The 17,004-nt window shown below is 36.5% G+C and overlaps 1 protein-coding gene across 3 annotated transcripts in view; it reads left to right on the plus strand.

The window, feature by feature from the left end:
* SLIT2 (slit guidance ligand 2) overlaps positions 1-17,004 on the plus strand; it is a gene marked incomplete at both ends in the record, with an annotated part of 384,978 nt that overhangs the window by 304,652 nt on the left and 63,322 nt on the right. For all 3 annotated transcript variants that reach the window (XM_079697609.1, XM_079697610.1, XM_079697611.1), the window contains 8 exons: positions 79-222; positions 4,377-4,520; positions 6,068-6,234; positions 7,147-7,279; positions 10,432-10,500; positions 13,151-13,222; positions 13,917-13,988; positions 15,780-15,851. In XM_079697609.1, coding sequence (XP_079553735.1) covers positions 79-222; positions 4,377-4,520; positions 6,068-6,234; positions 7,147-7,279; positions 10,432-10,500; positions 13,151-13,222; positions 13,917-13,988; positions 15,780-15,851 — 873 coding nt within the window. The remainder of the gene's footprint in view (positions 1-78; positions 223-4,376; positions 4,521-6,067; positions 6,235-7,146; positions 7,280-10,431; positions 10,501-13,150; positions 13,223-13,916; positions 13,989-15,779; positions 15,852-17,004) is intronic.

Here is a 17,004-nt window from a genome sequence, read left to right on the forward strand (position 1 = left end):
AATGATCAGACATGTCTCAGTGCCCTTGTTGTTAGAAAGAAATTGTTTCAAATATTTGTTTCAACCATTTTTATTTAGAAACTTTAGCAACAATAAGATCACAGACATTGAAGAGGGAGCATTTGAAGGCGCAGCTGGTGTAAACGAAATACTTCTCACGAGTAATCGTTTGGAAAATGTTCAGCATAAGATGTTCAAGGGATTGGAAAGCCTCAAAACTTTGTAAGTATTCTTATTTGCATTGTGATTCTTCTACCACAGGATTGTAATTCCCAGGTCATTATATTCCTGGGAGAGAGAATAGCTCCTGCTTTTCCTCATCCCCGCTATCCCAGCTCTGTCTCTGTCTCTCTATATCTGTCTCTGTATCTGTCTCTCTCTCTGTCTGTATCTCTCTCTCTCTCTCTCTTTCTCTCTATCACACACACACACACACACACACACACGCACATGCACATTTTGTAGAGGCAAATGTCCCTGGGGCTTCCCTGGTGGCACAGTGGTTAAGAATCTGCCTGCCAATTCAGGGGACATGGGTTTGAGCCCTGGTCCGGGAAGATCCCACAGGCCATGCACGGATCAACTAAGCCCATGCGCCACAACTACTGAGCCTGCGTGCCACAACTACAGAAGCCCACACGCCTAGAGCACAAGCTCTGAAACAAGAGAAGCCACTGCAATGAGAAGACTGCACACTGCAACCAAAAGTAGGCCCTGCTTACTGCAACCAGAGAAAGCCCGCACAGCTACAAAGACCCAACGCAGCCAAAAATAAATAAATAAAATAAATTAATTTATTAAAAAAAAAAAAAAAAACAGTCCTTGACTCTGATACCTCTGACTTCAGTATGCTGCTTGCAAATGATCAAAAGATGCTCTCCTGGCTGTTGAATCCTCAACAAAAAAGATTATCTTTGCTCAAGTGCTTGTACAGATCTGGCTCCTCTGTTCTTCCTCAGAACAATCATTCTCTTTCCTTTTCCTCAAATACCTCCACCTAATACTCTTTCTTGGCCCAAGGTTGCTAGCTTCAGAACCCACTCCAACACCTGCAGCAGAATAAGCCTAGCTGGAGACTGCCTTCATCTGCCCCTGCAAAGTCTTAGTGAATAAGAGAGAAACTGGCTGGTGGTATATCTTTTACTGTCTATTTCAAAGAAAACATGCTAAGCGTATGTATGCTTACTCAGCAGTAGGGAGGTTGGGAAAAAGAAATCCTATATGTTTCCAGAAGGTTGTTGGCCAAGGAAGATAGGGCTTGAATTGACGAGTAAGGACAACACTTTGAGTTACTTGAATTTTCTTCTATGTGTATGCGTAGTTTTCATAATCTCTAAAGCATAAAATTATGTTTGACAAAAGTGGTGGCCTAAACATTGGAAGAGACACTAACGAAACTCTGAAGCCTTTGGAAGACATGAAGGAAATTATTTGTAACCAAGACACGCCCTTGGGAATTGCAGTGGAAAGAGGCCAAGCTCTACTGTCTCCCCCAAACCCTCACCCTGCCCCGTGCAGCCACCAAGAGCCATGCGTGCCCAGGGCTTGAATTTCCCCAGCCAGCACTTCCCCAACCAGCAGCATCCCCAATTCACATCCTACTCAAAAAAGCCCCTGCCCATGAAAGGAGAAGTATGCTCTTTGAGCTTCCTGGGGTAGCCTGGAGCCGAACCATCCAACACAGTCAACCTGCCACCTGCTGACCGCTCCCATGGGCTAACTAGGAGTCCCTTCGAAATGCAAAATGTAATGCAAATATCCCTTTGATCTTTTTATGGAGGAGATCCTGGGAGTGTAGAAAGCGGACAGAGAAGATATACCACAGGTGGTTATATCTACTCCTGCCCCTATTCCCCTCCCCCAAGCTGCCTCAGGTAACTCAACAAAACATAAATCCTGCAGCAGGCAAGAGCCTCCCTTCTTAAATAGTAGCCAAGTGACTGTTGTAACTAGAACCTTCTCCTTAAGGGGGCAGTGTGTGTCAGGATGGGGAGGGGAGGATGAGGGGTGAGACTGTAACTACCTACATTAGCTAGCCTTGGGCTGCTGTAACAAGATAAGTGACTTAAGCAACAGGAATTTGTTTTGTCATTGTTCTGGAGGCTGGAAGTCCAAGATCAATGTGTTGAGAGGGTTGGTTTCTGGTGAGGACTCCTTTCTTGGCTTGTAGATGGCTACCTTCTCGCTGTGTCCTTGCATGGCCTTTCCTCTGTGTGTGGGAAAAGAGAGCTCTGGTGCCCCTTCCTCTAAGGACACCAGTCCTATCAGATTAGGGCCCCACCCTTAGGGCCTCATTTCACCTTAACTACCTCCCTAAAGGCCCTGTCTCCAAATACAGTCATATTGGGGGTTAGGGCTTAAGGATATGAATTTTAGGGGGACACAGTTCTGTCCATAGCACCACTCCAAAGAGTTTATCAAAGTATTTTTTTTCTGGCTAGGTTCAGTCACATGACTCTCTGTGAGACAAATTCTCTAAATTCAGCCTTCTCCTTTGTTATATTTCTAGCAATGTTTTTGTGCCTCTTGTGTTTTGGCACCTGAGACAGACACCCACTGACTCTCTACTTAATCCCACTGTACCTCAAGCAGCAAAACAGATCATTTAGACCAAGCTAGGAGTATTAAAAGGCCTTCTGTGGGTTTATTGGAACATAGCTATTGCTTTAAGTGGTCTCTTTCAGCTTGGAGCTATAAAGATTTTGACAAGACCCTCCTCACAGCCTATAGACTTCTCAACCCTTTAGGACTAGTAAAGCTCTTAGTTCGTACATGTACATATTTCAGTGGGTCTTTGAACCCCCGACGTTGCAGGCAAAATGTGGTACATATGTGTGCTTGTGGATTTTTCCAGTGACGGAAAGCAAAGCTTTTTTCGACTTTTCCCAGGAGTCCGTGACTCCAACAAGATTAAGACCAAATGTTCTTTACTATTTATGACAAATGATAGTACTGATAGGACTACTTTTCTGTTGTGCATTTGTTTCCTAACATAAAACGATGCCTTGATAAGAAGGTCATTATCCTTTCTTGTTATCTGCGAGTTAGCAGAATGCAACAGCTGATATTTCTTATTTATTATAGGACAATCTAGAATTTTAAAGGAATGCTTTGTTGTTCTTTTTGCAGTCTTCTATCAGGGTGCTCAACCCATGTCTATAAGCATTAAGGAAAATATTAACTTTTCAGAAATTCTGAATAAAGTTTATAGCAACTGTTCATCTTTATGTGGGAGTTTAAGAAGCTTTTCATTCCTTTTCTAAGCCCCACAAATAAACATTTTGGGAAAAGAATTGAGAAACAGCTAAAATTTTAGCACTGATGAAGAAATTACAAAAGTGTTAATCCGGGCCTCCCTGGTGGCGCAGTGGTTGAGAGTCCGCCTGCCGATGCAGGGGATACGGGTTCGTGCCCCGGTCTGGGAGGATCCCATATGCCGCGGAGCGGCTGGGCCCGTGAGCCATGGCTGCTGAGCCTGCGCGTCCGGAGCCTGTGCTCCGCAACGGGAGAGGCCACAACAGTGAGAGGCCCGCGTACCACAAAAAAAAAAAAAAAAAAAAAAAAAAAAAAGTGTTAATCCTGTTAATGGCAATGACTAAAGAAAAAATGGTCAGAATTTTTTTCAAGAGAAATTTTATTGTGAACAACTGGGATCTCTTAAAGTATTACCTCCTTTTAAGTCTAAACTCAAAACAAATAATTTGTTCAGGCTTTGTGGAAGCTCAGTCAAGTTTGCCTCCTCCAGCCCGTGTTGACATTGACTTGACTGTGAGTCCCTGAGATGTCCTCAATTCTTCATTTTCTGTGGCTATTGGTTCTTTTTTACCTCCTTTCTCTTCAGCAGCAAATGTAATGCTTCTTAGAATATATAAATCATGGGGCTTCAAGGGCTTAGAGAACTGTAGGTGAATTAGGACATTATGTAATAGTGCAAACATAATTGTATCATTAAAGGAAAACATTCTACCCTCACTAGATGGGGTTGTAAGCTGGTGCTGAGGCTCATGAGTTTTTGTAACTGAATGTTATCACTGACAACTCTAAGCATTTTATTCTAGCACAAGGTTCTTACTATAGTCGGCTCTCCATATCCACGTGTTCTGCATCTGCAGATTCAAGCATCCGCGGTTAATCTGGAACCCGTGGATATGGAGGGCCACAGATTTTGGTATACACAGGAGGTCCTGAAACGAATCTCCCAGGGATACCAAGGGATGACTTGTACATATCTACAGCAATTCCTAATGACAGGAGAACATTCAGAAAGCAGGAATGAATGCTACATTTGCAAACAGGGGTTGTTTCAGTCTTAAGATAGGCAAAATTGATTGCCTGATATTTTATCTCCATAATTATGTTGTATTTTTTTCCCTCAGGATGTTGAGAAGTAATCGTATAAGCTGCGTAGGGAACGACAGTTTCACAGGACTCAGTTCTGTGCGTTTGCTTTCTTTATATGATAATCAAATTACTACAATTGCACCAGGGGCTTTTGATACTCTCCATTCTTTATCTACTCTGTAAGTATGAAAAGTAGTCTTCATTTATGTATTAATTGAGCCAGTGTATTATATTTATTACTTTTATTGATAAGATTTTAATTCATTACTAAGCATTCCATAAAAATGAGATCAAAGACTCAGACTTTTTTTGAAAAGGACAAATTTGTTCATGTTAAACTTATTTTAATTTTTCTATAAACATTGCCTACTATCCTATACTAAAATTTAACAAAAATCATGGTATTTTTCAGTCATTTGTTTTTATAACAATGTGATGTGGCTTAATTTATAAATGGTAATCTTATAATTTGATTGAGAATTATTTTATTCTTTTACAAATAAAAGAAATGTAGATTTGTTTTTCCCAGTGCTCTCACATTGGAGTCTTCACAATATAAGTATTATAAAAACAGAGTTGTTATTGCCAACAAACTGTACTCAAAAGGATCAGTCACAATGACAGGAGATATATTAGGATGACCAGACCAACAATAAAAGGTCATCAGAGGGCATTTACTGTGATATTAAGAAGATATTAAAGAAATAGGCTGAGCCTATCAAGAGCACATTTTATGTAGACAGTTGGAGAATAAAGAGTATTTGTAGGTCTACAGATAGAACTAAGAAAGTGTCAGAAAACAAACAAACTTTCCAAGTGTTTCAGGCCCCTTGTATGTCAGTATTTAAAAAGCAGTGTTTGAAATGATAAACCTTATAACTGATATGGCTTCCTGGTAATGGTGGCATCTAAAAATACTAATTTAACTGAAAAGGTAGTTAGAAGGAAAAGAATCATGTTCAACATAGCTCAAGTCCCTGAAGAAATAATTTGAGGGAAGCATCCATCCATCAGTAAGGTACTTAATCCTCTTTCCACATAAAATGTGACATTTTCCATCAAGTGACTAATTTGTGCATATTAAAGATGGCATGTTTATAAATAATGGGATTGTCAATAGGTTTGTGCTGAAGTGGTGAGATGCCAAAAGTATTGAGATTTGTAGAAGTAAGTTCATTTTTATAACTGGCATTTAATCAACTCAGCTGTCAGTTCAGATGGGAAACCTATTCTCTGGAGCAAATAAGAGATGGAAATCTTGAAATGACAAATTAATGAAATAGCTGTTGTCAGGTTAAACTCAATAATATAAGGTAATCAGCCTTCATCTTTATATTAAATTACTGCATTATCAGTGTAGGGAAGTTTGACAGTAAGTCAGATCTCTGACAAGTTTAAATTATCTCTAAATGAGATATCTATCAGGATTCACTGCCTAAACCCTGAATTGCCACCTTCACTTTATTTTTCATATGAAATTATTTGAAGAATTCTTATATGAAAATATTGTTCTTATTTTTTAAGTTCCAAACATAGATATTTCAGTCAAAGAACGCATCCCATATGTTGTGTGTGATTGAGCATGAATTGGGGGTGGGGTGAATACAAAAACTAAGAAGGAATCATTCCAACAGATACAGTATGGGAAAATGGTAGCATGGGGTTTTCAGAAGTCAGAAAGCGAACCTCTAAACTGACCTCTGCATTGTTTGCATGTGGTGCTTAGAAACCTCTTGGCCAATCCTTTTAATTGTAACTGCTACCTGGCTTGGTTGGGAGAATGGCTCAGGAAGAAAAGAATTGTAACGGGAAATCCTCGATGTCAGAAACCCTACTTCCTCAAAGAAATCCCCATCCAGGATGTTGCCATTCAAGACTTCACTTGTGATGATGGTAAGAAAGCCTGGCCAGGTCTTTGACCACCAGACACACTCTGGTGATTGTTCTGATGCTGTGGTGCATAATTAGACAGTACGTCATAGTTCAGGCAATTAATAGTTATTATGCATTTTTTGCTTTGTTTTTGTTGTTTTGTTTTGTTTTAGCAACAGGACACTTACTTGCTCAGACTGTACTCTCACATCTAGCTCTACTTGGTTTGTGTTTCTGAATGTTTTAGAAGATTTTCTAATTTCCAACTTGTGGTTGATACTATTTAAATAGCTTCATTTTTGTTTTTCTTTACTATTCTAAACATCTCTTTTAGTAACTGCCATTTAACTACCAATGATAAAAGCAACTGACTCATAAAATAGAAATTCTAATAAACCTAACAAGAATAATAGTTTTCACTTTTTAGTACTCTCTGTATATCATCACATTTAATTCTCATAATAGCCCTGTAATGTAGGTAGAACATAGGTTCTATAATTGTTGGCAATAAATGAAGAGCTCATTTGAGCCGTATACTTTCAAATGAGGGGCCCATATACTTTTTGCTAACCATGTAAAACTAATCTGTCCCTTTATGTCTCTTCATGTCTGTCTCTTTTCAATTTCTCCATAATTCAGTTTACATATTCTAATTAAAAGTATAATTTGTATAAACAACTGAACAAAGAACACAACATTATAATCGTATTGATAATACAAACTGTGAATTGTTTTTTGGAATTCTTCCCTAGGCAGTCTGAAAAGAGACCTGCACAGAATGTATGGTGTCGATTTGTAAATACTTAATGTCCTATACATAAGTCATCATATGGCTGAAGACTCTTGTGTTTGTTAAGCTAAAGGCATAAAATCCCTTCTAGCATCTTCAAAGCCACAAATGTGGGTTTTCCTGTATTTCTTTTGGCAATTTAGGAAATGATGACAATAGTTGTTCCCCACTCTCTCGCTGTCCTACGGAGTGTACCTGCTTGGATACGGTGGTGCGATGTAGCAACAAAGCCTTGAAGGTCTTGCCCAAAGGTATTCCAAGAGATGTCACTGAATTGTAAGTAGAGCTTGTCTTTCCCTTTCCTGAAGGATTAATATTTCACACACCAAGGGAAATGGAGACCAAACAAAAATCTTTTGAGTCTTGTTTGCAAATTACATTAATTCTGTGGGCCATTAATTAGTATCATGGAAAACCCTAAGCAAATAATATAAAAGCTAGTTCAGGTCCGCTTGAGAAAGGCTGGTTGTGTGTTTCTCTTTGTTTTTCACTGTAAGATTTCTCAGAGCCTTTATTATGCTAGTGTGCAGTGTGAGCTCCAAGAGAGGATGTAAACTCTAAGGTAGTTCCCATACTTAGTTGTCTCCATAGCCCTTTTCTCATGGAGTATCTTGCAATGCTCATGTTCCATCAAATGCACCTTGAGAAATGCTATGTATTTAGTTTATCTATGGTGGCTGGGATATTTCATATGATTGATTATTCTTTACCATGTGTCCCCTTGGAGAATATCTCACACAGGGGATACATAAATACGTGGGGTGTGGAAGGAGCTGACATAATCTTTACCCTTAAAAGGAGATACTGCCCTTTGGACTTGAATTAGAGTCCCTTAGATCATAAAGGGCGTGGGGCCAATTATCCCTAACATTTTCAGAACTGATATTTACAAATTACATAGCCAATATAGACATATAAAGATACTAAGCACCAAGCACACTTCCTTAGCTGCCTTATGCTTTATATGTGGAATGGAATAAACCTCAGCATTAGCTGCTTTAACAATGGTGCATGCAGGCTCCATTTCATTCCTTTATCTGTATACGAAGAACCATGGACAAATGCTTGATAGGTGATTGACATGCGATTGAGTCATTTTGCCTCTGTTTATTTTTTTCTGTGTGAAACCATGTATCAGAAATGTAATTCATGCAGATGTTTACCTGTAATTCATGCACAAATGTACAAGTATTGCAAACGAGCAGATTTGATAAACCTTTGGCAACCTGGAACATAGGCAATGAGGTTCAAGAAAATGTCACTTCAGTTATCAAGGAACTTATATTCAAATCATGTGCAGTTCTATGAATTCTAATTTGGTCCTGAATGGATACTTTGAGAAAAAGTGTGTGACCTTCCCTCTTGAAGCTGAACTGTTGTATAGGGCTCAGTTTCTCTCTTTTGTTACCAATCACAGTTGTTAGTTAACTGTAAGCACTGCTTTATGTGTGTGTGTGATTAAATTCTTAATTCTTATTTTGATATGTATTTATTTCAGAAGATTACTCTCCATCCAGTGTTGGGAAGATAGATGCCTATAGAGTATTCTATATGCAAAATACTGATTATAGCAACACCTCAGCCAAGGGCATAATACCCAGCATAACATTTAGATCACCTTTGATGCTAAATCCCTCCTTCTACCATTTTAACTGACCCATGCCTTTGTCTTTTTACCTGATTCCCATCAAATAATTTTAAATGTCTTTTAATTTCCTTGTTAAATTACCTCTGAGAACCTGCTTGATTCATTTGTCTATGCCATCTATGTGTTTCTTCTGTCAGATAATTGAGTCTTCAATCTATTCCTCTACAAATTATTAAAAAGTAATTCTTTTTTTAAAGAAAATACATTTTAGAGATGAGAAAGACATTAACTCATCTCCTGTGAATTCTAGCTTTACCTCCCCAAGAGCTTATTCTTAGAAGCATACCAAGTCAGCAGGATCCCTCTCTCCAGTAACATATATGCATGTATTAGAAAATTTCCATGTGCATATTATATTAAATTATTAAAGAATTTGGCAAATATAAGTATGTCATGGTGGACAGTTTTGAACAAATGGTATCCATTATTTTTAATCAGTTCCATATAGTTTCTCTCTTAGATTGTTTTACTTGTAAGCATTCATAGTGCACATTCTGAACCTTTTTAGCTTTGTGTTAAGATGCTTTTTAGAGTAAAGGAAAAGTGCTGAAGTACATGGGATTATGCTTCCCTCTAGTGGTACCAAGAAATGCTTAGCTAGAGAAAAGAGGAGAGAGAAGTTGAAACATGAAGTCAGAAAATTTGAATAGGCATAAGAAGTCATAAAAAGCCTGACTCTTAATCACATATTCATTACATATTTTGATAACTTGTGCCTTTTATGTAATTTTTTTTCATTTTGAAGTATTTGAAATAGATAGCTATCTTAGGCAGTTTCTCAGCTACTTCTATATCCAGCAAAAATACAAACCTCAACCTCGGATATGGAGATAGGCCACAGCCCTGGGGCAGGGTGGGCAACATGCCCAATGTGGCAGAATTGTTTGTGGGCACATCTATAACCAGATGGCCCAAGTTGCTGAAAGACATTTTTGCCCATCACCGTCTACATTCTGGGAAAGAACAGCCTTGGGAGGAGATGAAATTATTTTTCTTTTTGTGACATCATGGATATACCTTTAAGCATTCATTTACTTCTGTGTCTTGACTGTTAGCCCAAAGACTTTTTATTTTCTGATCATTCTGCTGACTCTAATCAGAAAGGGAAATTTTACTTACATGTGGTTATTTGCTTATCACTGTATTGTTACTGTGCTGTACTTGTGCACCTGATAAACGTTGTGATTTTCTATGAAACCTTCTAAAATTAATATCACCAAGCAGATGTACAAGGGTGGAACTGTTTCTAAGATTTTTTTTAACTGAAATCTAATTAATTCAAATTCCCAAATATATCCTTTGAATCATCCGTTGTTACTTACTAAGTGTGTTGATACAAAGTAAGGCAGCAAAGATTGGTCTTGCTGGTGGTAGCAACTTCCTGCCAGTAGTGAATGCATTTCATGATGTTGTTTCCACATAAACACAAGTGAACTGAAGACTGACTTAAAATACAGGCGATTGAATAACCCTTCTTGCTGACACACAAATAGTTGGATACATGCCTTGCCTTCTTAGATAAACCACAAAGAACCGGACTCACCAGTCTCTCCTTGGTTTTATAATTTAGCCTAAGTAATCCACAAAAAAATTCTACTGGATTGGACAACTGTGGTTTTTTTACTTCTCTTAAATAGCAGTCCTAGCTGGGAACATGACATCTTAAAGCTGAAATTTCCAAGTGTTTCCTTGCTTCAATTGAGAGTGAAATATTGTTCAACTATTTGAGGATTCACTATTGTTACTTTTTAAAAAAATAATATTGTTTCTTTGTTTTCAGGTATCTGGATGGAAACCAGTTTACACTGGTTCCTAAGGAACTCTCTAACTACAAGCATTTAACACTTATGTGAGTAATGTATTTTTCTGTCTTTGACTTCTTATTTTATTTCATGAAAGTGGGGATAGCAAGGGACAGAAGATTTAGTGAACCTTTCAGATAATATAAATCATCTTCAGTTAGATGCTTCCCTTCTTGCTCACTGTGGTTCTGGATCACTAGCCACATTTTCATTGAATATCAATCAGGCAATGGTGTATCTTAGAAAAAGGTCCTCCTCTATTCAAAGTACAAATACAATGAAGTCTAAGTATCAGAGAATTATAGAAAGGCAGTAAGTTGCATACTTCTACTGAAGATGAATATGAGCTATTTTATGACAATCCAAGGGAAAAAAAATGGAAAACAATGTTTTTATTCTCGACTTTAAATAAAACATAGTAGATAGTAATAGCTTTACTGAGAATATATTATAAATATAGTTTATTAGGCTTGATTTTCTTATTTAATACACTATGAATTAACAAATGGGCTTCCAGTATTAAAATTTATTTTATAAAATCCATATTTACTCATATAGTATTTAAGTAAATTTGACAAAGATACTGACATTCTGAGTATAAACGTCAAAACATTGAATTGTTTTTACCAGTTTGATGTCCTCCTAAAGTAGCATCTCTCTTTCATTATGTAAACAATTTTTTACAATCTTTAAGTTGTAAATACAAGGTTATAGGTAAACATACAAACATTTCATTTCAATCTAGTTATGCACACTATATTTTTAAAAAGATATAATCTTACTATATATAATGTCACACTTAGAGTAGCCTTGTTGGTAATTTATAAAACTTGTCACAAAACAAAAAAGTCAGCAACGATAATGGATATAAAGGGAAATACTTTATCTTTACATCTATCTGATTTTAGAGTAAATATGCTGTCTTATATTTCCAATGTTCCTAGAAAAAAGGGGGTTTGTTCCTAATTAGTGAATTCTAGAAACCTAGGTAGCAGAAAATGTTATGTTTCTCATTGTGAACTTTACCCTAAGCACGTGGAGGCTGTTGATCCTTTTCAGCTTTCCTTAAATGTATGTGAAAACCAAACACTTTGTAGGAAGTGTATAGAACTGCTTAAATGACAAATGATTAAATTAAGCAAAAAGAACATCCTCTAAGATATCTTGTTCTGCCTCTAGTTATTTATTTAATAGCAGCAAGAACTGATTACATACATTTGTTCTGTTAAATAAACCATTAAATTGTTGCCATTTCCAAAGGGTCACTTCAGCAGAATTGGGTCATTTGTGAGACAGCATGTGATTATTTAAAACCAGTTTGGAAATGATAAATGAGAATTTATAGATCCAGAAATGGTTTTACCAGTGACTTATTATACAACTCTAGGCAAGTAACTTCTGTTAGTATCGATGTACTTATTTTTTAAAATTTAGCCATAGTACTTCAGCAACTAAGAAGATGGATTATAAAGCTCCTATAACATTCCTACCATTTTCACAATTTCATTGGTCCATTTTACTGATACTTTGGTATTTTAATAAGGGAATGTGGATAATCTTCAGCAGCTTTTCTGAACCTTGCATTTCTTCATATATTTTGCTTCAGAAAAATATAGTGAACATAAATACACACAGAGACATAGATGAACATAAATTATGACCCATAATCTTCCATTTATTCATGAATCTTCCTTTAGTCATATATTTGGCATTTTGCTTTAGATAAAAATTAGTGAATATTCACTAATATGTGTATCACGTTGTCGTATATATGTGAGTGAATGTATGTATATATTTACTAATTTTTTCTAAAGCAAAATGCAAAACATATATAATATGTCATTATATAGATGTTATTATATATTAAAATACATTATACATTACAGTATTATATTTATAATATGTATTATATATCATTATATTATATATATCATGTATATATTATATGTAATAAAAATAATATCAAGTTCACTAAACATAAATTACAACCTGTAGTACAAATTACACTTATAAATACCCATTTAGCATTGATAAAAAATCCACATCTCTCTCATTTACTTATCATTTATTAAACAGACATTTACTAAGGACCATCTAGGTGCCAGTGACTTTGCCACCGGCAAAGTTTTTAATTATGGTGTTGTTTTTAAAGAAGACATTGTAATGTAACTAAATGAGGGATTCTTTCAGTTATCCAGTTTGAATATTTGTATGTGACAGTGAAAATAAAGTATGTGTAACTGATGGAACTTTCAAGAACAAAGGTTTATTTCTCACCTATCAAATGTGTCTGCTGTGAATGGCCTCCACGTGTCTTTGCCCTGGGACCAGGCAATGGGTACAGCCTCTCTGTGGAACATAGGAGCCTTGCAGATGTGGGAGCAAAGGGATATGAGAAGAGTCTCAGCTCTAAAGCTTCTGCTCTGAAGTGAAACCAGCGCTGGTGCCCACACTTCACTGGCCAAAGCAAGGCACATGGTCACTTCTAATTTCAGCAGGCTTGGGCATGAATAATTATGAATAACATTACAGTCTACCCCAGAGGATTACCCAATGTTTTGTTATTTTCAGATAAAAGCTGAGTCCTAACAATGCTGCTATAACTGTGAGCAAGAAGAACCTTTTCTTTCTAAGAATCTCTAATATGTCAATTTCTATGGTAACAGTAGACTCCATTTCTTTCTTTTTCTCTTTTAGAGACTTAAGTAACAACCGAATAAGCACCCTTTCTAATCAGAGCTTCAGCAACATGACTCAGCTCCTCACCTTGTGAGTAGGAAGTATGGTACTAAGTTAATTCCTTAACTCACTGGACATTCCTGGTAAACAAGACAGAGTTTCTGCCCTCAAGGAATGTTAATATTGTTGGGAGAAACAGACAAATAAAAACCTCAGTAAACAAATCAGATAGTATAAAAAGTGTTGGGGGGCTTCCCTGGTGGCTCAGTGGTTGAGAGTCCACCTGCCGATGCAGGGGATGCGGGTTCGTGCCCCGGTCCAGGAAGATCCCACATGCCGCGGAGCGGTTGGGCCTGTGAGCTATGGTCGCTGAGCCTGCGCGTCCGGAGCCTGTGCTCCGCAACGGGAGAGGCCACAACAGTGAGAGACCCGCGTACCGCAAAAGAAAAAAAAAAAGTGTTGGGTTCTATAAAAGAAACAAAGAATAATTTGTATTGGTGGCAGGTTTGGGAGAGATCCTTAAGACAGACTTTCAGAGGAAGTCACCTTAGGAAGGACACAGTTGAAGCAACAGCAACAGCAGTGGTAGGAAGCATTCTAGACTATATTTTAGAAATAAATGTGTTGGCGAAGCGGCACAAAGATTGAAAGGATACTATGCGTCAATATTCTCAATTTATAAGATGCTAAAGTAACACTTTTCTTAACTGCTTTATTTTTTAAAATGACATTTGGCCATTTGGGGATACTTGAGTAAAACAAATTGGCTTACGTGTGCTTTCAGAATTCTTAGTTACAACCGTTTGAGATGCATTCCTCCTCGAACCTTCGATGGATTGAAGTCTCTTCGATTACTGTAAGCATCTTATGTTTAACAAAATACTTCTTTTCTCAGGCATCTGGATTTTGGGTTGTCTCTTTAATGATTTAACTGCTTTGTTTATTTTGGGGTATTTTGGGTTATATAAATTCGGATTTACTAAAAATTTGGAAATGGGAAAATTCTATCTTACGGTATCAATTCTCAACAGCTTTTACTTGGACAACATAATTTTCTCTTTTGTAACATGTTGTCGCTGGGGTGACTTATTTGATAATATATGATATTAAGATGTAGTTTTATATAGATCTAACTAATTTTGCAAGAAATTTAGGAAATTTTAATTTCATTAAAAGTTATATAATGCAACACAACATATTTTTACTATACAAAATTTATCTTAAAGTACATGAAATAAAATGTGGTCCTCAATCCCAATCCTCTCCCCAGAATTGACAGTTAAACAGTTCAATGTTCTCTTCTGGTCCTTTTTTATGTTTGTTTTAATGTATTGATATATGTATGCCTACAGCTGTATAACTTAAAAACCATAAATAGGGTTTTTCTTAGTCTGTCATCGACTATTTTTATTTAACAATATGCTTTAGACTTTAGACTTTCCATTCCATCATATGTAATATTCCTTAACTCTTTAACTGGTAAAGAGGGTTCCATAGAATGAAGGGACCATAAATTATTTAAGCATCCTCATCTTTACTATCATTTGGTTTGATTCCAAATTTTCATTATTCTATACAGTGCTGGAATGAACATTCTATACATCCATCTTACTGTCAAGCATATTAGGAGAATACCAAAAGTAGTCATCTTGTTGTGCCCCAAAACAATTTACAATTTATTTTCCACCAATGCTATTTTAACAGAGTACTTATTTCAAAGCACTCTTGTAAATATTAAGTATTATTAATCCTTTCATTTTCGTCATATGACAGATGGAACATTATTTTCCATTCCTCTTTTAATTTGCAATTCCAATTACTAGAACATTTGAGTATATTTTGTTTATTGAGCATTTGTATTTCTTATTCTATGAGCCTGATTGTATCAATTCCCATTTTCTGTGGTTTCTTTGTCTTTTCCTTATTAACATAGCTGCCTTCATGCACTTGACTCTAAGTTTGCAGGTCTTTTTATAGCTTACATATGTTGCAGATATTTCCCATTCTGTTTTTTATATGTAATCTTTTTTTAAATTGAAATATAGTTGATTTACAATGTTGTGTTAGTTTCTGGTTGCAGCAAAGTGATTTGGTTATATATGTGTGTATGTGTATACATATATATATATGTATACACATACACACATATATACATATATGTATATATTTTTTCAGACTCTTTTCCCTTATAGTTTATTACAAGATATTGAATATAGTTCCGTGTGCTATGCAGTAGGACCTTATTGTTTTGTAATCTTTTATATTATGGATATATTTTACATTGTCAAAAATTTATCACTCTTTTCCATTATGATTTCTGAGTTTTAGAATATAGTGCTTTAAAAAGCCTTCCATATTCCATATTTATAAAACGGAGCTCGTCTATATTTTAATACACTTTCAGTTTTATTTTTACATTTAACTCTTCGATCTAGAATTTACTTTATGCATATGATGTGAAGAAGGAACTAACATTTTGCTTCCCCAAATAGATACCCAGTTGTGTAAAGACTATTTATTGAATACACCATATTTTCTACACTAATTTTAAAAGCTTGTTATAAACTAAAGTCTCATATATGCATGGGGATTTTCCTGAACTCCCTGAAATAATAGGAAATTTAATTTTGCTTTTTCTTGCTTTTAGTTCTTTACATGGAAATGACATTTCAGTTGTGCCTGAAGGTGCTTTCAACGATCTTTCTGCATTATCACACCTGTGAGTATCTAGTTCATGAATGTGGGTTTAGGGTCACACTCTCCCTGGCAAGTGAGTTTGGAACAAATGATCCTCTGCCACCATTTTTATTGTCACATCATAAAATGTGATTGGTTCCATCTTTAAAGAAGATGTAAAGATTTTCAATCTAGATATGGTGCCTTCTACAAAATAGCCTTAATTTATCCTTTTGGCCCTAACTCCCCATTAGTTGAGCTCTCTTTACTTTCAAAAATGTCTCTTCTTACAAACATGGCTCCCCAACTTCCTAGCCTATGCCTTTTCTTTAATGTTCTTTGATTCTAAATATCAGCTCCCCTTCAATTCAGTCTGCCCAAACCCTGCTTCTCCAAGTCATATCCCAAATATCACCTCCTCAAGGAAGCCTATCCTGATTTGCTCAAACTGGATTCATTTATTTAGCAAATATTACTCAGCAGTGACTATGGCACCATGCAGAAATAAATTAGACAAAGTTTAAGACATTATGGTGTGGGAGAGGGAAACAGCCAAATCCTCATATTGGCTGAAATTTTTTTCCTTTGCATTCTCTCTCATAGCAGGCTGTTTGTACCTCCATATTTCTTGGAAGTACAATAAAACAATTTAATAATGAGGTCCAAAGCACACAACTGGGTTAAATTCCATTGTTCCATTATTTTTAGCTGTAGTGTTAAGGCCTTGGCAAATTGGAAGGAAGTTCAGAGAACAGCCCTAGAATCCAAAGCCTTCTTAGGTCAGGCTGAGTTTGGCATCACCTGGTGACAGTTATCTGCTTCAGCTTAAATATCAATATCAGTTGGCCCTTGGTGGTTCTCCAGAAGAGGTTACTTGCCATATTTTTTCTTGGATTTGCCCTCCTGTTCAAGTCTACCAAACCCCAAGAAGATAAGAAGTTTAGAAAATTGAGAGAAGGGGATGGGCAGAGAATAGGAGCCATTAGTCAATCATGCTACATCTGAATTTCCCTTATAGGGGCTGTGTTATCAGTGTAGGTTTTTGTCAGTGGGACTGCTGCTGTCAATATCCCTTCCATTACATTAAACTACTAGGTACCTGGAGGCAAGACCTCCATTTTTTCATGTGTGAGCCCCTGCTCCAACCTCAAAGTTGACATCAGGTCCACTTCTCTACAAACTCCATGGAAATCACT

This window comes from Hyperoodon ampullatus (assembly GCF_949752795.1).
Source record: "Hyperoodon ampullatus genome assembly, chromosome: 1".
NCBI lineage: Eukaryota > Metazoa > Chordata > Mammalia > Artiodactyla > Ziphiidae > Hyperoodon > Hyperoodon ampullatus.